This window comes from Chlamydomonas reinhardtii, chromosome 2, assembly GCF_000002595.2.
Source record: "Chlamydomonas reinhardtii strain CC-503 cw92 mt+ chromosome 2, whole genome shotgun sequence".
NCBI lineage: Eukaryota > Viridiplantae > Chlorophyta > Chlorophyceae > Chlamydomonadales > Chlamydomonadaceae > Chlamydomonas > Chlamydomonas reinhardtii.
In genome coordinates, this window is record NC_057005.1 from 6,673,322 (window position 1) to 6,694,122 (window position 20,801).

At 64.0% G+C, this 20,801-nt stretch overlaps 3 protein-coding genes across 3 annotated transcripts; 2 read left to right on the forward strand and 1 right to left on the reverse strand.

Moving 5' to 3' along the window:
* Positions 1 to 251: 251 nt before the first annotated feature.
* CHLRE_02g117781v5 (uncharacterized protein) lies at positions 252 to 3,423 on the forward strand. Its single transcript, XM_043060003.1, has 8 exons — positions 252 to 700; positions 841 to 883; positions 1,070 to 1,203; positions 1,516 to 1,663; positions 1,920 to 2,072; positions 2,264 to 2,347; positions 2,582 to 2,742; positions 2,958 to 3,423. Exons 2-8 carry the CDS (start codon positions 844 to 846, stop codon positions 3,204 to 3,206), a joined length of 969 nt encoding a protein of 322 aa, XP_042927637.1. The 5' UTR covers positions 252 to 700; positions 841 to 843; the 3' UTR covers positions 3,207 to 3,423.
* A 68-nt stretch (positions 3,424 to 3,491) lies between these two features.
* On the forward strand, positions 3,492 to 10,503 carry CHLRE_02g117813v5 (uncharacterized protein). The gene is made up of 12 exons (XM_043060004.1): positions 3,492 to 4,701; positions 4,967 to 5,201; positions 5,568 to 5,728; positions 5,859 to 6,371; positions 6,579 to 6,643; positions 6,844 to 7,126; positions 7,288 to 7,511; positions 7,737 to 7,810; positions 8,010 to 8,298; positions 8,681 to 8,824; positions 9,122 to 9,283; positions 9,595 to 10,503. Exons 1-12 carry the CDS (start codon positions 3,771 to 3,773, stop codon positions 9,739 to 9,741), a joined length of 3,228 nt encoding a protein of 1,075 aa, XP_042927638.1. The 5' UTR covers positions 3,492 to 3,770; the 3' UTR covers positions 9,742 to 10,503.
* A 1,046-nt stretch (positions 10,504 to 11,549) lies between these two features.
* CHLRE_02g117850v5 (uncharacterized protein) lies at positions 11,550 to 20,721 on the reverse strand. Its single transcript, XM_043060005.1, has 20 exons — positions 20,478 to 20,721; positions 19,594 to 20,098; positions 18,881 to 19,198; positions 18,388 to 18,660; positions 18,081 to 18,212; positions 17,819 to 17,899; positions 17,555 to 17,647; positions 17,351 to 17,422; positions 16,887 to 17,050; positions 16,428 to 16,594; positions 16,007 to 16,195; positions 15,699 to 15,847; positions 14,900 to 15,517; positions 14,374 to 14,741; positions 14,068 to 14,172; positions 13,663 to 13,896; positions 13,284 to 13,470; positions 12,970 to 13,131; positions 12,332 to 12,841; positions 11,550 to 12,125 (listed from the first exon to the last, which is right to left on the reverse strand). Exons 1-20 carry the CDS (start codon positions 20,567 to 20,569, stop codon positions 12,066 to 12,068), a joined length of 4,479 nt encoding a protein of 1,492 aa, XP_042927639.1. The 5' UTR covers positions 20,570 to 20,721; the 3' UTR covers positions 11,550 to 12,065.
* Between the last annotated feature and the right edge of the window lie 80 nt (positions 20,722 to 20,801).

A 20,801-nucleotide genomic window follows, 5' to 3' on the forward strand; every position in this document is an offset into this window, starting at 1 on the left:
GAGATTGCAACTGCGAAGGGCTCACTACGGTATTGGCGATGCTGCAATTTGCCACCATGAAATGCAGACTTCATTCAGCACGACTACGACAAGGTAGTCCCCGTACGTCCTGCCCGTCCCGTCAGACGGATGGAGACCAGCCACCCGCTGAATGGTTGCCGAATGGTGGTTACAACGGAAGGGGAGTTGGACCACCAAATCTACGTAGCATCGCTGCACTGCATATTTTAATGTCATACAGTCACACTAGGGGGAAACCCTATGTGCAAGCCGTGCAGCTTCGTTTCCGAGGCAAGCTGCTCAAGGGGTGTTGAGGCACAGTAATCCACACTGGAAATACTATTTCATTCCCAGAACATTGTTATTTCTTATCTTAGCTGCCCAGAAAAGTAGGCGTTGGCTCACCGCATTCCCAATTCACGCTGGCTTCCCGGGCCATTTACAGCGGGCTAGGCGCGACCATTGTAGACTGAGTAGTATGCACCAACGCGACTTAGTGCTGGCAAGCAGACGGCTGCAACTGTGCGAGGCGTTCTTGGCGCTCGCACTGGTGGCAGCTGTCGGCCTTCCGCCCGCGCACGGGGCTCAACCAGGAACCTATGCGCTGGGCGACTTGCTGGTGACGTTCCCAACCCAAGAGAGAAGCTATCCCTTGATACATGAGTCGCGAGCGTGGCGCCGCGGGCTGCGCACGCACATTGTAAGATAGGCCTCTGGACACGATCCATGGGCAACGATGGGCACGATTTGCGCCGTGCGGGGGCTGCACAGGGTGCAAGCGGCGTGGGAATGGGCCATTTTGAGGGTCCGCGCCCGTGCATACTTGCCGCTTGCCCTCAGGTTATGGACGCAAACCTGGACACTAGAACCCTCAACGCCTTGGGTGAGCCACATACAAGCACCTACAGCTGCTAAATATGGTAACCGCGCGTGAACCTCTGCACGCACGCCACACTCCCGCACCCGCAACCAACTGTGTCATGCGACTCAGGTATCCTGATCTGGCGCGGCATGAAAACATAGCTACCAACATGGCTTGTGGGCGCCTAAATTTCCTGTTCCCATGCAGGCGCCCCCTACAATGAGACTTTCTCCGTCTCGCCCGACATTCCCGGCCATCCGCACACCATCCGCCATGCGCTCACGCCCATGTACACGTATGACGCGCTAGGGGGCGCCAACGGCACCTATAGCTGGATGCTGGTAAGCAACAGCTTTGGCGTACCGTACGGGCTCAATGTTTGGGGACACGATGTGAAGAAAGGGGGCGCCGCTGGTCGCTAACTTCGCGTGTGGGATGGCAGACGGCAAGGGGGGCCGTGCGGCTACAGCGGCCCGTACCGCATTGCATCGCGCGGGCAATGGACTAGCGTGGGCGGCACGTCACAGGTCCTCAAGTATGGTTCGCGGCATCCGCGGCGGAGGCTTCGCATCCCTACCAGCGGCCCTACCTGTGATGGCAGCGTGCAAGGTCCTTCAAACCCCTCCCTCACCCTTGTGTGCACGCCGCTGCAGTTGGGAGACGATGACACCGTGTGGTCGCTACCCGCGGTGCTGCGCCTGATCAATGGGCGGGGCCTGAATGCGGAGGAGCCGCACATGCTGAGTGATTTCCAATACCACTGCGTGCGGGAGCACTTCGAGTGCACCGCGCCCGTGGCAGGTGCGTGTGTGGGCCGCCTGGGTCGCCATACTCACGGCCGTACGCGTGTCGGGTGATGAGGGATTAGGGTCGGGGCGGGGCGGAGCGGCGGTGGTGGGTGCCCAGTAGGTGGTGGTGATGGCCTGACGGCTGGCAGTAACTGCAGCTGAATGGGTGTACGTTCCCGAGGGGCTTGATAGCAAGTTTGACACCTGTTCCGCAGCCGCTGCCCTCACCTCATGCCCTCACCTAACCTGACACAACTGACCACTCCCAGTGGACCCAAGGTGCAAACCATGCCCGGCTGGCGTGGCGTACTGCCCCTGCCGCCTCCCGGCCGGCTGCACGCGGCGGGGGTGGAACTACCGGGAGTGTCCGTACAAGCTGCGCGCGTCGCCGTACGGAGGCGCCGGCTTGATCTTCAGCATAGGTCAGTGAGTCGGCACACGCCTCACAGGCGACGTGGCTGGCAATACCATGCATCATATACATCAAGACCACCCATACGTCACCCGTGCCAGCCGTACAGTCGTGCCCGCTTTGTCTGCAGCTTGCACTTTCCTGCACGTACCTCATCCGGCAACCCCAGGGTATGGTTGTCGGAACCCCCGCCCAACACAGGCATGCTAAGGTTGTTGGCCCGGGACCCGCACTTCTATCTCCCACTAGCGCTGGACACCGTGGTGCCGGAGGCAGCGTCCGGAGGTGCGCGGCGGGGGTGGGCGATAGGCGGGAAGCAGAGGGAAATGTACGGTACGTAGGTTGGGGCGCTGAGAGGAGGGGCCGCTGGAACAGCAATCTGAGCACCTTGAGGGAACGTTAGCTGCCGGCTTGAGGTGCATGGGACGCAGTGCGTCCTGTCACGAAGGGTGGGTGGCTGTGTGCCAACGCGCGCCGGGGCCGGCTGTGTGCACGATAAAATACATTCACTTCACGTAGATGTGGCACTGGCCGAGGGAGCTCGGCTGCTGGGCTACGGCTTCACCCACCTGCTGCCTGCGGACGAGGCGGCGCGGGTGGCGGCGGGCAGCCCGCGGCAGAACATCACGCGGCGCTTCTTTGGGCCGCATTGCCTTTTCAATGACGGGCGCCACCCCGACGTAAGTCAGCGACATGACACAGGGCCACCGGCAGGCCTCGCGTGCAAGGGTTACAAGGGATGCGGTTCCCCTTCCCAAGAGGAGCGTGCTGAGCCCAAAGCCCCACACCGCATCACAAAGCACGCACGTGCTTTTGTTTTGCAAGTGAGCATGCATGCATGCGCGCTCCTTCCGACACATGTGTGCCGGTGTGCGCATGTCACCGCGCCGCGCAGGAGCACCTGCGTGTGCTGCAGGAGTGGGCCACCAGGGACCCAGCTGCCTTCCGCACCATGGTGTCCGTACACGTGCGTGTACGCATCGTGTCAACGAGGTACCACAACCTCATGCGGGACGTGCTTCCCGCGTACAGGGGGATCGTGGAGCTGCTGGTCAACATGGAGGGAGAGGGTGCAGCCGGGAGCAGTAGGGGAGGTGGAGGCGGTAAAACAGCAGCCGGTTCAGCTGGCAGATTAAGGGGCTAGTGGTGAGGGAGTTGGTGGGGGCTTAGTGGGCAGTGTCAGGGGTCTCAGGATCGTTCAGGGGGGGGGGGGGGTTCGGCTTCGTCGGTGGCTTCGTCAGAGGCCGCGGAAGCAAGGATCCCAAGCTTCTCGCGGGACTTGATGCATTTTGTTTTCATTCATTCATCCAAATTGTCTTAGGTTGAGCGCCCTGCAAACAGCGGCCCTGAACAGAAATCCACACAAGGTGTACGGTGGGCAGCTTCCCACACCCAAACTGGGAGCGCGCGCCTCGCGTTGCATACCCCTACAGCGCTCTCCTTGGCGGTGTATACCTTGCTTTAACTGTTTGACTGTTATTCCATTATGCCTTGAAGGCAGCGAGTGAGAAAAACTTGAGTTCACAAACTCCGCGCCATCGATTCCGGGTGCCTGAGCATCGTTGTCTATCAGTATGTGCTGTGCATGTCAAGGCCGCTGGCAACAGCGACGGGCGGGGCTATCGCGAAATTAGGCGGTTAGTTCTCGGCGCAACCGAAGGCAGGGCGACGGCTGGCAACTTCATTATTTCTTAGCAAGGCGCTTCAGATGGTGCGCCTGTCACTGGCGCTGCTGGTGCTGGGCCTGCTCGCACTGGCCGGCGCGACTCGCGGAGCACCTGGCCAAGGTCATGGGCGCACACTGTTGCAGCTAGACACATCAGCGTCTGGAAACAGTGCGGGGAGCACGCAGCCGGGCGAGTCGGACAGCAGCACCTCCCCCACCACTGCAACCATTGCGAATGCCACCACGACGGAGTCGCTCTTTGAGGCGCTGCTGAGCCCCTCCGTCACCACCATCCGACTGTTGGGGGAGCTGGTGGTCAACCCCGACCGTGCGCGGGCGGTGGTCATGACCAGCCTGGGCGCCCAGACCGGAGCGTTGAATCTCACACGCGACGTGACCATCGTCGGCGTGCCAATCAACACCTCCATCGCGACAGTGGACTTCAACTTCACCGCGCGGCTGGTACATGTGGCCATGGGCACGACGCTTAACTTCCTGCGCATACGGGTCCGGGGCCTCTTTGAGCGACTGGACACCGCGCCAGTGTTGTTCACGAACACCTCGTCCGGCTCGGTTCGCTTCACCAACACCATCTTGCAGCGCACCGCCTGCCTGCCGCCCACACAACAGCTCGTGGAACTCATAAACGCCAACAGGGTGGGCGGAACCAATGCCAGCGGGACAGGCGGCGGTGGCGACGGCGTCGGCTCCACCTCCCTGGTCGCCAGCGGCGCCGCCCCCACCATCATAGCTGGCGACGGCACCGGCACTAGCAACGGCAGTGGCGATGGCGCCGACAGCGGCAACGGCTACAACGCTTTTGACATTGCGCCGGCGTACGTGTACGACCAGCCCTTCTGTGTGTCCACCCTGACGGACGTGGGCCTGGACCCGCTGGCGGTGGACGACTGTTTCACGGGGCCGCTGGTCCTGCAGGACATCACCATCATCGTCAGCAGCAGCACCGGCGCCAGTGAGTGTGGCGGGCAGCGGGGGCAGCAGGGGAAGGGGGAAGGGGGAAGGGGAAAGGGGAAGAAGAGGAAGAGGGTGAGGCACCGCAGCGGGGCTGATAGGTTGGTGGAGGGGGAGGCAGCGGGGGGCAGGCTGGCCGTGGCATCGCGTCGGGATCTGATCGATCAGCTTGTGGTGTTGTTGTGCCGTGCCGATGCGACGGAGGAGGACGGCGGCACTTCAGTCCTGGGTCTCAACCATCTCATCCCCCCCTTCCCATGCTGCAGAGCACGACCCCTCCGACGGCACCAGCCCGGACCCCGGCTTGCCCGGCGCTGAGGGCGGAGCCGGCGGCGGCGTGGGCGGCGGCAACGGCAGCCTGCTGCCCTCGGGCTCCGGGCTCAGCCTGACGCTGGCCTTCAACAACACCATGATCCTGTGCGACGTGTTCGTGGGGCCCACCTGCGCGCAGCAGACCGGCGAGGCGCTGGTGGCGTGCATCCGCGAGCTGCTGGACCGCAGGTGCGTGGGCTGTGTGGCTGTGTGGCTGTGTGTGTGTGTGGGTGGGTGGGTGGGTGGGTGTGGCTGTGTGTGTGTGTGTGTGTGTGCGTGTGTGTTGGGGGGGGGTGTGGCTGTGTGTGTGTGGCTGTGTGTGTGTGTGTGTGTGTGTGTGTGTGTGTGTGTGTATGTGTGTGTGGCTGTGTGTGGTTGTGTGTGTGTGCGCGCGCAGAGCAGCTCGGGGCAGGGTGGGAGCTGGGGCGGGGGGGGGGGGGGAGTTGGGTGCACCGTGCCTACACGGGCTGTGGTGTGGGCCAGTGCCGCCACCAGGGCGGGTTGAGGTGGGTGGCACCCCACGCCGACACTCGGGCATGTGCGTGTGCCTTGCAGGAATGCGCGGATGCCCTCGCCGCCGCCGGTCTCATCCCCGCCACCTGACAGCCGGAGCCCCACGCCCTCGAGGCCATCGCCACTGCCACCGGTTGGGTCACCAAGGCTGTCCTCGCCCTCCGGCGTGCCGCTGGTTCCTGTGCTGGTGCCGGCGCTAGTCGGTGAGCTGGATGGTTGGAGCGGGTTTCCTTGAAAGACAAGTGCTCTTTCCAGACTGGGATCGACAACTTGTATCGCCTTGGCGACTGACGCTTCATTGTGCGCGTCCCGCAATTTCCGTTTTTATCACAGGAAGCTTTGCGCTGGCGGCGGTGGTGCTGGGTGGCCTTGTGCTGTGGCGGCGCCGCCAGCGCCGATCTGGAGGCGGCGGCGGCTATGTCGGCGCCAAGTCGGGTCTGGACAGCCAGGACTCGGACGCGCAGCAGGTGCTGGCGCTGCAGGTCAATGACGGAGGGGGCGGAGGAGGAGGCGGAGGAGGAGGAGGCGAGGGCAAAGGTGGCGGCGGCGCAGCTGCCGCTGCCACCATCACCGCCAAGGGCGCGGCTGCCGCGGGAGCCGGGACGGGCAAGGGCAAGCCGCCGGCGAGCTCGGCGGGTTTCGGCAGCGACACGAACACGCTGGGCTCTGGCACGACGTCGGGTCTGACGTCCAACCTGACGTACGGCTCATCCACCATGACCATGACGGGCCTCACCGCCAGCAGCCCCGGCGCCTCGCCGCCCGACTCCGCCAACACCGACCCCACCAAGTCCATCATACTGCACAACCTGCTGGGGGCGGGCAGCTTCGGGCGCGTGTATTACGGTGAGGTTTCTGGGTGGAGGGAGGTGGCGGGCGGGTAGGTGCTTCCGCGCGGGAGGGGAAGGGGCAGTTTTGGTGGGGGCGAGTTGTGGGGCGCTGTGCATCCGTGGACGCCATACTGCTTAGCACATTCGCTGAATGCGGGCATGAAGGATCCTTGTTGTGTGACTTCCGTGTTGCCTGTTCGCTGTTGTGTGGTGCTCCCCGCAGGCACGTGGCAGGGTGTGGGTGTGGCCGTCAAGATCATCCCGCACTCGGAGCAAGCCAACGCCAAGGTGCGTGACGGATGGAGCTACCGGCACATGGAGGGCAATGGGTTGACGTATGGCCGCCGCGGCATGTAGAGCTGTCCGCACCTCTCAACTCGCCGCCAGTTTTGCACTCACGCGCGCGCACACACACACACACACACACACACACACGCACACACACACACACACGCACACACACATATACACACACACACGCCGCGCAGGTGCAGCAGGAGGTGGCTCTGTGCATCAAGTTCAACCACCCCAATGTGGTGCGCTCGCTGCATTGCGTCACCTTCGAGGCCAGCGAGCAGCATCAGCAGCTGGCGCACATGCAGCAGGACAGCCTGAGGTCCGCATCCACACTGGGAGGCGCGGCAGCAGGGGCAGGCGGAGGCGGTGTGGGTGCTGCGGGTGCGGGTGTGGGCGCGGGAGCAGCGCACACGGCACACGGTGGCAACGTGCTCAGCATGGAGACGTGGATCGTACTCGAGTACTGCAACGCAGGTTGGTGACGGCGTGTGCAGTTGTTGTCTCCGCGTCGCGGTAGCGTGGCGATTACGGATGTTGTCTGGGCTCACTTTGGCCATCCGGCTTACCCTCTCCATCCTAAGGCTTTCAAGCATAAGCCCTGGCACCGATTTGTGCATGCACTGCTGTCGCCGTAGGCTCGCTGTCCTCGCGCCTCAACATGAAGGCTGCCGTGTTGGGCACCACCGGCCTAGGGCTGCTGAGCGGGGGCTCGCTGGCACTGGCCCACGACAGCGCCCTCAGCGGGACCGGTGGGACCGGCACCGGCGGCGCCAACGCACTGATCTCGCCGGGCGACAGCGTGGCTCTGTCCACAGCGCTGCAGCGGGAGCAGCAGAAGGATGCGGCGCTGGCACACATGGTGGGTGGGGGCGAGCGGGTGGCGTCGCGGATGGGTGGTCTGGAATGACTGCCATGCCAAAGATAGTATGTCTGTGGGTGGGTGCTGTGCGTGTGTGCAAAACGCGGGATGGTGTTGTGCTCTGCCGGCATCTGCCGGCCCTCGCGGCCTCCGTGCCGCGTGCTCACTCCGCCACCCACGCCCGCCCCGCACTCGCCTCCCCCCCGCCCCATGCCCCGCCTGCAGCGCGGCGTTTTGTCGGTTGCACGAGACATCGCCGCGGGTATGGCGTACCTGCACTCCCTCAACGTGTGCCACGGGTGAGCGTGTGTCTGTGTGTGTGTGTGTGTGGAGGCGTGTGTCCCTTGACCGTGCCTCAACGCGATAGGCACACACACACATACGCACCCACGTACAGCACATACGCACCCACGTACAGCACGCCTCATATGAGGAGTGGAGCGCATCGTCTAAGTTTGTGTCCCTCTCCCTCGCCCCGCCTCGTCTTGTCCGTTGCAGCGACCTCAAATGCGAGAACGTGCTGCTCTGCTACAAGGCGGGTATGGACCGGGCCAGCACAGGCGGCATGGGCGCGTCAGGCTCGGTGCGCGGCCTCGCCGGAGCCGCCTTCACGTCTGGGCCGCAGGCCAGCGCCGCCGCCGCCGCCCTGGCGGGCCCCTCCTCCGCGTCCCTCTTGGGCGGCGGTCAGCGCGACCGGGTGCCGTTCGTGGCTAAGGTGGCAGACTTTGGCCTCAGCAAGACCTTTAGTGAGACGTCCACACACATGTCCACTGCCACTGTCGGCACGGTGAGCAACGTGCTGGGGGGGGGGGGGCGTTATGTGCCCGGGCCCATGGAAAAAATCCCATCATCATCAGAAGCGGGGTTTAGGCAGCGCAGGGGCACCGCATATGAATGGATACTTGGTGGTGCCACAAGCCGCGGTTCTTTGCATTCGTACTGCTGCCTGGCACTGACAGAGCGTGGGGAATCACACCGGCTGCATCGCTGTGGCCACCAACAAGCCCGCCGCATTCCTGCCCTTTGGCCTCTCTGCCCCCCTCCCCCGCCGTGCGTTGCAACCAATCACCTTGCAATCCCTGATGTGTTCACTTGCTGTCCCCTGATTCCCCTGCTTGTGTCCTGTTCCCAATGCTTAAACCTTGCAATCCCCCGCCGTGCCGCCCCAGGTGACGCACATGTGCCCGGTGCTGCTGCTGACGGGGCAGATGCGGCCCAGCTGCGACGTGTTCTCGTTCGGCATCATGCTGTGGCAGATGGCCACGGGTGGCGTGCCGTTCGCGGGCATGCGGTACGCGGAGATCGTGTACAAGGTGGGTGCCGCGCCGCAGCGGCGCGCTGGGTGCTGCGCTGGGATGGGCAGCTGGGGGTTGCCATAATCAATGGCATGTGTGCCGCGCTGCATTGGAAGCTGCTGGGATACGCGCGGAGCTGGGGGCAGAAGAGCGCTCGGGCTGTGCGCGACGCGGCCCGCACATGGGTCGGTCTGCCGGCGTTTCCCCTCACACTGCATGGCTGCCGTGTGTCGCCGCCAAGGCGGGGCGGGGCCGTCGATGCCGGGAGTACTGCATTACCCGTGTCTGCCTGGCCTCGACATTTGCTACGTGCAGGTGGCAGTGGCGGGGTTGCGGCCTGAGTTCCCGGCGCACACGCCGCCACGGTTCGTGGCTCTGGCGGAGGCGTGTTGGGCGGCTGACCCCACCGCCCGGCCCTCCTTTGAGGCGCTAGTGGGGCGGCTGGGCGAGCTGCTGGAGGTGGCAGACGAGCTGCAGGTGCGGCCGGCGTGTGGACAATTGGCACAACAAGCCACTGTGTGTTTGTGTGGTCGCGCGCGCGCGTGTGTGTGTGTGTGTGTGTGTGTGTGTGTGTGTGTGTGTGTGTGTGTGTGTATGTGTTTGTTTGCGTTTGTTGGTGCTTGTGATTTGTTGGTGCAGGCACGTGGTCGCCAGCGCACAGCTAGGAAATACACACACTTGCCATGTCATCAAGAGCTGTTGGTTCACATACTGGCAGAAAGATGTGTACCGTATTGGCCTTGGCACCATGCCGTAAGCATTTCTCCCTACGCCCAACGGCTGTGCAGGCGGAGCACGAGGCGGCGCTGCTGGCAGCGCGGGACAGTGTGGCTCGGCCCGAGGACGGGGCGCTGGCGCCGGTCACCACTAGCGAGGCGGACGCGCGAGTGGCCAGCCAGTGGGCGGCGGCGGCCGCAGCGGCTCTGCTGGAGTAGGTAGTAGTAGGGGCAAGGAGCAGCGGGTGTTAGCAGTGCAGCAGCTGTGCCTTGTGTTGTATGAAGGATAAGGTCTGTGTGGTGATGCGTGGCTAGAGGGCGTTGCGGCCATCGTGACGTCCCCGATATGAGTGGGCTTAGCAGTTACATGGGAGTGCTTGTGACATTCTTGGTGGATACTGCTTTGGTGCACGGTTCCATGGGCGTGCTACATTCATTATGATACGCATGGCTTACCATGCAATGTGAAGGCGGGTATTGGCTTCTCGTGACTACGGTACTCACCACCTGAAACGCTCCGTGTTGTATGCGCGGGAGTACGACAAGGGGGTTTCCTCATAGTGGCGCGGAAATGACCGGCTGGGGGTTGGACTGCATGTGCGTATCAGGGTGCGTATGGCGGGATGGTGGCCAAAGCCTGCCGGGCTTGTTTGTACAGCGGCGGCGCAACTGTTATTGCGACCAGTGGCACTTCTGAGTTAACTGCTTTTATAATCGTGTCTGTATATTATGTAGAATGCTGTTGGACGCAAGCGGCACGGAACGGCACTTAGGATGGCGTCATTTCACGTAGTCCCTGTGAGAAGGCAGGGCTGACAGCACACACGCCGCCGTGCTGTGTAAAGGTTAAGCGGCTGTGTTCAGACATTGGTAAAGGTAATCCGTTATCCATTTGCGTTGCAAGGAATGCGTGTGGCCTATCACTGGCGTGTGCCTGACTGCCTGCACTCACCAATCCCCGCCTCGATCTCTCTGTCCAATAGTCCTCTCTCAGCGCGTCGGTCATGGGCCAGGGAATCGGGGATGCGACAGGTCAGCCAAGGTCTGTGTGCGGTTGCAGCATCTGCCGGCCGACGACCTTACATTCTCTAGCAAGGTGCTTTGCATGAGAATGGGTCTGAGGCCAAGCAATGGTGTTACGGTACGGGCCAGGGGAGGTACGGGCAGCGTGAGGAATGAGCGCACTTATTGACGAGTGTGGTGGGAACTAATGCGTACGTAGACCAGAGCGCACTTCTTGCGTGTGAGGGTGGGGGCTGTGGGGGCGGGGAACACACTTGCCCCTGCCACAGGGCGGTGCGATCCACGCAAATGCCTTGGCGTCCCTACGCTGCGCGCGCCCGACCCGCTGCGCCCACATACCGTACTACAGGTGGCATGACATCCCAGCACTCTTGACCCCGGGACTGGCCACGCCCTGGCCACGCGGGCGCCAGGCGCCCAGACCCCCACACGTCGCAGTACCTAGAGACGGGCCCAACGCCTTTGCCGCTGCCCCAACAAGGAGGTGGCTGCCTCAGGGAGGCAGGAAAAGGGCTGATCCCGGGTCGTTATCGACCCAGCCACCTTGACGCGGGCGCCTACTAAGCACACGCCTCTATGTTGGGGGCCTTTGGCATCCCCGCAAATCCGGACATGGCCGGTTGGGTGGGGTGCACAGTCCGTGTGTTTCTCAACAAACTATAGTTGAGTGTGCGTGTCTTGCGTGCGTGTGTTGTGACTTGCGTGTGCCGAGGTTGTTCTGCGCGCCGTGTGCTGTTCGTCCTGCACTTATTTGATTTGTATAGGTGTTGTGACGTGTTATTGCCTTGTGTTTGTGGTTTGCGCTGGGTTTGTGTTTCGTGTGAACCCACGCACGAACATACAAACTCCGGGTCCGAAAGTCTTTGCTGCACTCTACACTTTCAGTTCCGAGGAGCTACGGCGATGTTTTGCCGACGCACGCACGCACGCACGCCCCCCCCTGGAACGCTTCGCTGGGGGGGCTCAGCCCAAAAATGCACCAGCATGCTTGGATGACTGCTGGACGTTATTTGCTGTTACAAGCGGCACAGCAGCTGAACGCGTCCGGGCGTCGGGTGTGCGCGCAATGGTGTGGCCTTTCGTACCCATGTACTGACACTCATCGATCCCCGCCCCGATCTCGCTCCCTCCCCCGTCGTCCTCTCGCTGCACTCTCCGCGGCAGCGCGGCAGTCATGGGCCGGGCGCGCAACAGGTCGGCCACGGTCCGCGTGCGGTTGGTTGCAGCACCTGCTGGCCGACCTTACATTCACTCCTAAGAAGCTCCTAATCTGCATGAGCATGGGTCCGAGGCCAAGTCATGCCAAGCTGAATCACTATTCAGCATGTGTCTACTGAGGGGTCGCTGTCCAATATACATGCATCTTTACGCCCGACTGGTTCCTTCCACCTCAGTCTCACGGACCTGCACACCTCGCTCCCTGCTGCACTCCTCGTAGCCCTACACCAGAATGCACGGTCACGCACCGACCCATGCAACGCTCCTGCAGCCATGCATTTTTCTATCTCAACTGTATCCTGCTACACGTCAACGTCGTCTGCTGCAACGTCGTCGCCTCCTGCGCTCGCCATGTCCGACACCTGCAGAGCCCACACATTGGCAAAGTGAACGGCCGACATGAAGCAGGGGCCAACAAAACACGTTCGCCACAGGGTAAAGAAAAGCAGCAATGTTTGCTGGAGCGCTTCACGTATGCAGGCGTCATCCTTGTTTTCAATATACGGCCTTGCAAGTCAGGTGCGGTAACCCAAGCACCCTTGTCAGACCTGCACGCGCGCCCCCTCACCGAGTGCACCCGATCGGCCGGCACGTCCATTGCGTCCAGCTCCGCGTACAGGTCGTCAGTGGCGCCGTTGTTCATGTCGGGGGACCCAGGCGCCGCCACCAGGCCATCGCCCAACCGTGAGCCCGTCGGCGACCCCGGTGGCTGCAGCGCCGCCATCCGCCGCTCTAGCACCGGGTCCAAGCCTCCGCCGCTTCGCGCACCTGCGGCTGTCCCAGGTAGCTCGAAGGCACCGAAATCGTCCCGGTCAAAGTGTGCGCCGCTGTGTCCCAGTGGCACCGGGCTTGACGGTGCCGCGACAGCATCGTTGTCGCCGCCGTCGTCGCCGTACAGATCAGGGCTCTCGTTTCCGCCCAGCCCCAGCCCGGCGGCACCGGCACTTACAAGCCGCGCGCCGCCCGCACCGGCAACCCCGCCGCCCGAGGTGAAGGCCGCCATGCTGCGGCCGGTGACCTGCAACTCCTCGTCACCTCCAGCAGTGGATGCTGCTGCCGCAGACCGAGATTTTGCAGCCTACAACCAAAGTTTGGGGGCGGGCATGCATATCAGAAATCAAGTAACAAAGCCGAGTTGCTCCAAACTCAGGCAGTGATGGCAAGCTCAGCCTGGCAGATCCCCAGCAAACAGCAAATGAAATTTACCGCAACGGCTGCTTCTGCTAAGGAGACGGGACCGGAGCGTGGCGCGGATCCAAGCAGCCCCTGGCGGCTGGCTGCTGCGGCGGGCCCACGGTCCCGGTCCTGGTCCTGGTCCGCTTGCCGGTCGCTGCCCGAGCCAGGGCTGCCCACCGCTCGCCCGTCCGCCTATGCAAGCGTTCGGATTCAGGAATATTTAGATACCGCACGCATTGCGCACGCGACCGCAATCAGAATCTACCGCACTCGACATTTGCGTGACCGCATGCTCCAGACCCGAAGCAAGTTCGGCACGCGGTGCTGACCATGGCTCCGCTCACCCCAGCTGCCGCTCCCGCCTCCGCTATCGCCTCTGCCCGCTCAGTGGCCAGCCGTGGCAGCATGTCGGGCAGCGCTGCGTCCGCTGCAGCCTCCTTGCGGCGGCGGTAGAAGAGCACATAGGCGGCGGATGAGCGCACGGCCTCGGGCTCCACCGCAGACACGTGCGAGTCATCGAAGCAATACCACCTGCAAGGCATTGCCATTCACATTTACCGGGCTTGTGTCAATGCTAATCCAGATAGGAGCCCAGGTCATGACCTGCACCTAATGCATTACCAGATGCATCGCGGTCAGCGGGTACTGTTCACGGCCCCATGCGCTGCACACCCCTGGCCCTCACCTACCCCAACACCTATGACCCCCAAAGCCCGCACCCACTTCTCGCCCGCCGTCGACGCCTCCGCGCCGTCCGCACCCGCCGCCGTGCCTGGCGGCGGCCCTGGCAGCTTGGCGTAGGCGGTGTAATGCCCCCCGCCCATGGATCCGAAGTGGTTGGACACGGCGAAGCAGTCGTACAGCGGCGCCACGCCCTGCGCCCGCAGCACGTAGCTGCCCAGGTCCAGGCCATGCAGCGGGAAGTCCACACGCGTGTCCAGCTTGTTGCGCGAGTAGCTGGCGGGGTCAGGCGGGGTGAGAGGGCGCGTGGCGGGTGGGGGTTGTAGACACCAGCCCAAACTGAACCGGGTGGCGGTGTGGGGGCACGCAGGTGGCACGGGAACTGGGGGCTGAGCCGCACAAGCCCGGAAAGCACCACAGCAGCCCCCAAGAAGGCGTCGAACTCACCGCGTGTAGCTGAAGCGCTTCAGGTGCACCACCAGCACCTCCGGCAGGCTCCACAAGTCTAGTTTTTTATCCGCGCACACGTGCTCCTTGCAGCGGGGGCAGTACCTGAGGAGTAGAGAGGACCAGTCGGCAGCGTGCACGCCAAAGTAAGGCAAACATCAACTTGGAACGTACAGTTAGCATGTGAAATCACAGCCGAATTCTGCATACCATCAACGCCCAGCCCCAGCTCCCTGCAAGTCCCAGGCCCAACTCCATCAATCCCGCCCAATCTCTCCCACACCGCACCAGGCCGACAGTACCCACCAGGCGTCGCTCTCGTCTAGCCGCTCCGGCTGCAGGAACACGCGCATGCAGTCCTCCAGCGCAACCGGCTGCGGCCCCGCCGCCGCGCGCTGCCGGTGCGCCAGGAGCGACTCATGCTCGTCAGGGCTGTCCAGCGCCTCTGCGGCGTAGGGCCCCGCGCCCGGCGCGCCGTCCGGCAGCGCGCAGGCCTCTGAGAACATGCACAGGAATTCACGCTGGTGCTGTGGGTCGATCTCCTTGTCGAAGGAGCCACCCCACAGCATGGGCTCGCCCTTGGCGTTGCAAAGGCGGAGGGAGAAGGGCGGCCCGCCGGGCCGGCCGGTGGTGGTGGCGGCGGCGGTGCCGGAGCCTTCCGCGGGGTGGGACTCCTGCACGCGGCGTTGTGAATGTGGTGGCGGCAGAGAAGCCGTGCATCGCCAGGACGAGCGCGCAATCACACGTTGCAGGAAGCAATGCGCCGGGTGTGGTGGCATCATCAGGCTCACAAATTCACGCCTGTCCCACAATCCATGGCTTCCACACATACCTGCGCGGACCACATGTTGAATGGCGCCACAGCCGGCCCCGCCTCAGCGTCTTCCGTTGGCGGCCCCAACAAAATAACGCCTCCGTCTGCTGCCTGCGCCTGCGCTGCGTCGTCATCCTCCATGGGCGCCGCAGACACCGACGCAACGCTTGCTGGCGGCGGCGTCCCCGGCATCGCGGCATCGCCGTCGGCGGCTGCCGCTGGCGCCGCGTTTGCCGCCGCAGCTGCAGCCGGCGTCTCCAAGCCCTCCATCTGCTCTACCCCACTACCGGCAGCTGCCCGCGCCCCTGGCCCATCAGCCTCCATCGGCCCCGCCGGCACGCCCGCTGCCCTCCCCTCGGCACCCTCCCCGCTCTGCCCTGCGCCCGTCGCGCCCGCCGCCGCCTCTTCCTCCGCGCCTTCCGTGGCCTCTGCACCATCGCTACTGCCTGGCCCAAGCGGTGGCGGCAGTGGGCCGCGCTGGATGGGCAGCAGCACCTCCACCAGGGCTGTCGCTATGGCGGAGCTACCGCCCACCTCCCACTCCGAGCGGCTGGCGCTGATGGTGCCGTGGCCCGGCTCCAGCTTGACCAGCAGGTCGGGGTCGTAGGGCGGCGCGTCGGCGGGCAGGTACAGCACCTGCAGGGGGGAGGTGGGGCCAGCAGGACAGCGAGGAGAAAGGCACGTCAAGGGCAGGGCGAGGATGCCGGACGCACAAGGCAGATGGCAGGGCCGCGCGCTTGAACCGTCCCAATTGCCGCCTGATCGCCCCATTGCCCTGAACGGCAGAACCTTGCCGCAGCCAGCAGCCGGCACCCACCAGCGGCGCCCCGCACCACACGCCCAGCAGCCAGGTGTTGGACTTGCGGCCAGGCCCCTCCGGCCGCTTGAAGTGCACGATGACGGGCGCCAGGCCGTCCGCCTTGGGGCCGCGAGCCGCGTTCGCGTAGTGGTACACGATAAGCCCCTCTGCAGTCAGGGAGCGTGAGATATGCAGGCGGATGAAGGAGGATGCGGGATGGGGCGTTTGGAGAGGAGCTGCATGACTGCTGTGACGACGCAGGCGCGCGCGTGCACGCTAGATGCGGCACCCACACGTGTACCTCTGGATCCACGCCAGGGACCCACCGTGCTGCGCGTTGCTGCGCAGGCTGTAGCTGCTATAGCCGCTGCCGCCCGCGTCCAGCGCGTCCGCCACGCGCGCCTTGGTGTCGGTGATCAGCACCAGCTCGTCGCTGTTGGCGTTGGGCCCGCCGCGCAGGCCGCGCAGGGGGCGGGCGGCCAGCAGGTGCGCCTCCGGAGAGGTCAGGCACTCCTCTGCAGAGTGCAGGGCGGTGCGCGATGACAGCAGAGCGTAAGACCAGCAGAGAGTCCGGCACGTTGCATAGGCGCAGGTAACGAACCCAGCCATTCAGCATGTCCCTGCTGCAGCAGCTGTACGCAGAAAGCAGGTCGGCCCCCAGCCCTCTCCTGTGCGGTTCCTCCGCAGCTGCACACCCATTCGTATCCGGCCTTTGTCGCCAAAGCGCCAAACCTCAGCCCCGCTCACCCGGCAGCCCTGCCGCCCGCGCCGTGGCCTTGAGCAGGTCCGCCACCGCCGCGCCGCTGGGCAGCTCCAGCGCCATGCGGGTGGGCAGCCCCGACCCGTCCGTGCGCACTAGCACCACCTCCACCACCCGCCGCCGGCTCTCGGGCAGCGGCAGCGACAAGTACATGCTGCAGGGCCGGCAGGCCAGCGGCGGAGGCAGCAGGCGTGGGCGCTTGGGTGCAGAGAAGAAAGTGGCTTCTGCCTTCAGTTGGCAATTACTGGCGGCAACTACTCCGCGCCCGGCAATTCCAGTCAGCCGCCATGCAAGCCCGCCTTTGCAGTGCCACGGCTCAACCGCTCGGCGCAACACGACAATCTTTCATGCCCCGATGTGAGAGCTAGAGGCTGTGTCTCTGGTTGTCCCATACTGAGCGCAACCCATCAGCATCAGGGTCACAGGGTGGGGCGCAAGCCACTTACAAGGGGTCGAACTTCACCGAGTGGTAGGCGCACTTGGGGCAGTCCAGCCCGCTCTTGAGCAGGCCCTGGAAGTGGTCCACCACCAGGCTGTTGTTGCGTGCCCGGTACTGGGACCACGCCTCAGTGGCCAGCTCCTCGTCGGGCCGGCCCGGCTCGTCCTTGGTCTGTACGGGGTTTGCAAGCAAGGAGCAGCCCAGGACTCAGGAGATAGACAGTGAAATACTAGTCCGGGAGGTTGGGGGAGAGGGGAGGGTCACGGGGCGGCCGACACGAACCCCACGCCGCCACAAATGACGGATTCGGCTTGGGTGTACTAGTAATATACATGTTCCGTTCTTGAAATCGTTTATGCCAGTACGGTCACAGCGAATATGCGAAGGAGAGGTGCATACACGGCTGGTGGGGTCAAAGGCTACCAACGATAACGCCGCAGTGAACAAGCGCGTAGCGGCAGTCCCCCACACCTCGAAGTAGGGCTTGGTCTTGATGCGGTTGGTGTCCTCGTGCAGCCCGTCCAGCAGGAACGCCAGGAACTCCTGAGGGCGCGGGTGTGATGCAGGAGTGCGCACACAAGTGAGCCCATGGCCGGACTGAGGCCTTGCAGCAGCACAAACATTGCCAACTAAAAGCGCACAACTCGCTGCGGACGCGCACGCGCCGCCACGCACCTGCGAGTCGTGCTGTGCGTAGCCGCTGAACTGTGGCGCGAAGCGGCCGATCTTGGCCTTGAAGCTGCGTGGCGACACCGAGGACACGCCCCCCTGTGGGCACAGCAGGAGCGACTGCAGTCAGCGCCGCAAGAGCAGCAGGGGGCCGGACAAGCGTGTGCGCTTTGCCGCGTTCGACGCCGACCTTTTGGACAGACACCCGCCCTACCCCTGACCCCGCCAGCGCAGGCGCCATCACGCCATGGCCCCTCGTCGTTGCCTCACCCTCCACAATTGCTGCAGGAGCATGCCAAACGCCTCTGCCAGCTCCCCCTTCATGCCCAGCGGGTTGGTGCGGTTCAGGTCCTGCAGCGTACGGCGCAGGGCGAGGAGCGAGACAAGAGGCGAGACAAACGGACAGATGAACAGATGAACAGCCCACGACGAGTAGAGTGCACAGTTGCGGTCTGTGCCCGCTTCGGCTGCGCTAGGGGCCCCAAAACGCAGCAGGGGACCTAAGCTGCCGCCGCTGCATGGCTCCACACACCTTGATGTATGTTCCGCCCAGGAAGGCCTGCATGAGCGGCACGGCGTGCGCCAGGCACTGCAGGCTGGAGTTCATGAAGCAGGTGTTGCCCAGGTTGGACAGACCAGCCAGGCCGGGGGGTTGGCCGTCGCGCTGTGCAGGTGGCAGGTGGGCGTGGAGGTGAGATGTTATGGTAGGTAGTATGGTAAGAGGGCGTGCGTACAAATGACGTTAATGGTAGCCTTCATAGCTTCGCGGTACTGGCACTCTGTGAAGTCGATCGCGGACAGCCGGCCCTTCCCTTACCCCACAACAGAGCCGCACGCACCAGGTTCACGTTGTCATCAAATGAGGGCCGCGACCCGAACCGGTTGGCCCCAAACGCGTTGCTGCCGCCGCCGCTGGTCCGTGCCGCCGGCCCGCCGGCAGTGCCACTGGCACCTGCAGCGTTCACCCGCCGCAGGGCCGCATCCGCCGCCGCCTGCGCCGCGGACAGCGGTACCTGGTCGCCGCCAGCTGCCTTGCCGCCTGCGCGCTTGCCGGCGCCCGTGTCGTTGTCGCTGCCGCATGCGCCGTCATCCGAGTCACTCTCCACCGCGTCCTGGGTACGGCCAGGTTGGGGAGGGTCCGGTACTTGAGTTTCCAAACTCAAGGCGTTGGGCACTGGTGCTGGCAGCGCCCATCCTACCATGTGCAAACATACCGGCAGCACGGCCAGTTACACATTTCATCCTGCTGCCACCAGAACAGGCCAAGCCAGTAGCCCAATACGCTTGGCCAGTGCTCGCCGCGCGCCCTCCCACTGCGTGCAGCGCTCGCACCTTTCTCCGCAGCAGCAGTGCCTGTTCATCCAGCAGCGGGATGTCGCACAGCCGCCGCGACAACGCCGGGTTGCTGCTGGTGCCCCCGCCCGCCGCGGGCGCTGCTGCTCCTGACCCGCCGTCCACCTCCATGCTGGTGGGGCCGTCAGCGCCGGCTGAAGCACCGGCAGCCTGTGCAGCTGTAGCGGCCCCTGCTGCTGCCTCCAGCTCCTCCAGCGACCGCACCGGCGCGCCGCCGGAGTAGTCCCACAGCGTCACGTCCGCCTCCGCCACGTGCAGCGCCTTGCACGCCCGCTGCTTCAGTGTCGCCAGCGTGGCCTGTGAGAGTTTTCAGGGACGGCGTGAGCCTGGTGAGCAGTCGTCCGAAGCACTACCGTCAGCACACTGTCTAGCCGCCACTGGGCAGTCACTGTGCAGAGGCACATTCCATCTGGGTTGGCGCACGCTTGCAGACTTCCTCCCTTTGAACAGTCGCTGAGGGACCCGCGCTGGCACCGGCTGGTCCCAGCGCGCAAACCGCTTAGGCCCAGCCGCCACTCCTGCACCCTGCACTCCACCTTCCCTGCCGCCCCGTACTTCCCGGCTGCAAATGCAGCCTCCTCAGGACTCTGCCTCTGAAATCCTATTCTTCGTATAGTCACAACTTCTGGCCACAAGCTGTAAACACGGCTGTCAGCCCCTCCAGCCCTGCGCCGACCTCCCGCTGGCCGCACCTCGGGGTCCAAGGTTATGGTCTCCACTTTCGGCATCCCGTTCAGTCCGGTGTAATTCACCTCCACAGACAGCGGGTACAGCACCAGCCGACACCATCGGCTGCTGCTGGCAGCCCCCGCGGCCACGCCCTCAGCCGCCGCCACCGCCGTCGCTGGCGTGGCCGCGGGCGCAGCAGGGTCCGCGACCACGCTGCGCACAATGGCTGGCCCGCCGCCGTACCATGCTGTTAGCTTCTGCCAGCCTCCCTCTGACACCACCACAAAGTCCTGGTGCTCCACAAGTCCCGACCGCAGGGAGAAGTCCGCCGGGTCCTGAGCGCTAGCAGAGCCAGCACCGGGCAGCGCCGGCGGCGCCGCGTCGCCGCTTGACGCTGGCTGCAATAGGTCGGCGTTAGAGATGGACCCAGGGCGCGGGCCCCCGCCGCCCGAGATGGGAAGTAGGTTTGAAGCGGTTGACGCGCTGGGGCCGGCATACCCCGAGTAGGCGACCCAGTTGTTCCACCAGCTGCGCGGTTGGGGAGGGGTGGGGACAGTATTAGCACTCGAATGCGCATACCGGCTCTTGGCGGGAACTGCTCATGGATAAGGGACCTACAAAGCGCACATCGGGACCGGTGCGCTGGCCACAGCCTGCTACATAAAGCCCGGCCGCCCATAATTGCTCGCATGGCATAATGCCAAGGCTCAGAAGTGTGCCAAACACCTGAACTGCAAAGCTCGCTGATATAATTGGCCCCAAGATTCAAGAATCTAAACAGTACTTGTGGCTGCTGGCGAAGTTGAAAGCAGCGCAAACCCTGCGTGTTGGATCAGGACTCCGCGCCTGCCGCTGCTGCTCGCGCAACGCGCAAAGATGTTCACGGCATCTAATTTACCAAACTCACGTTGTGGAGACCAAGTATCCCTGCGAGCCGCTGGTCCAGACCGCATTTCTCTCGAGGGCTGCCAGCTCCGCGCCCTCGCTGCCCACGGTCATACTTGCTATATATTTTCCGCCTTTAGTGTGTCAAGGGCAAGAGGTCAACACCGGGAAAGCACTAGTTTTTGAAGTCGACTGTGGACTCGGGTCGTTCAACACAACTTCAGAGGCGCGCTTCCACAAGGGAATAGTGCGCCCATTCTTCAATGGTGGTAGATATACAATAATAGCGAGGAATGCCGTGGGAGTCGTGAGGTGCGCCTCCACGCGATCATCTCCCGCAGTCTCC

What these genes read in the sequence shown, in the direction of transcription:
- CHLRE_02g117813v5 (XM_043060004.1), top strand. Translation starts at nt 3,771, where the DNA reads ATGGTGCGCCTGTCACTGGCGCTGCTGGTGCTGGGCCTGCTCGCACTG. An exon ending in CCACTGCCACTGTCGGCACG is followed by an intron (nt 8,299 to 8,680) that starts GTGAGCAACGTG and finishes GTGCCGCCCCAG; the next exon opens with GTGACGCACATGTGCCCGGT. An exon ending in AGGTGGCAGACGAGCTGCAG is followed by an intron (nt 9,284 to 9,594) that starts GTGCGGCCGGCG and finishes ACGGCTGTGCAG; the next exon opens with GCGGAGCACGAGGCGGCGCT.
- CHLRE_02g117850v5 (XM_043060005.1), bottom strand. Translation starts at nt 20,569, where the DNA reads ATGACCGTGGGCAGCGAGGGCGCGGAGCTGGCAGCCCTCGAGAGAAAT. An exon ending in GCGGGCGGCAGGGCTGCCGG is followed by an intron (nt 16,196 to 16,427) that starts GTGAGCGGGGCT and finishes TGCACTCTGCAG; the next exon opens with AGGAGTGCCTGACCTCTCCG. An exon ending in CGGCCGATCGGGTGCACTCG is followed by an intron (nt 12,126 to 12,331) that starts GTGAGGGGGCGC and finishes TGGGCTCTGCAG; the next exon opens with GTGTCGGACATGGCGAGCGC.
- CHLRE_02g117781v5 (XM_043060003.1), top strand. Translation starts at nt 844, where the DNA reads ATGGACGCAAACCTGGACACTAGAACCCTCAACGCCTTGG. An exon ending in GTGCACCGCGCCCGTGGCAG is followed by an intron (nt 1,664 to 1,919) that starts GTGCGTGTGTGG and finishes GACCACTCCCAG; the next exon opens with TGGACCCAAGGTGCAAACCA. An exon ending in CGGCTTGATCTTCAGCATAG is followed by an intron (nt 2,073 to 2,263) that starts GTCAGTGAGTCG and finishes CGCCCAACACAG; the next exon opens with GCATGCTAAGGTTGTTGGCC.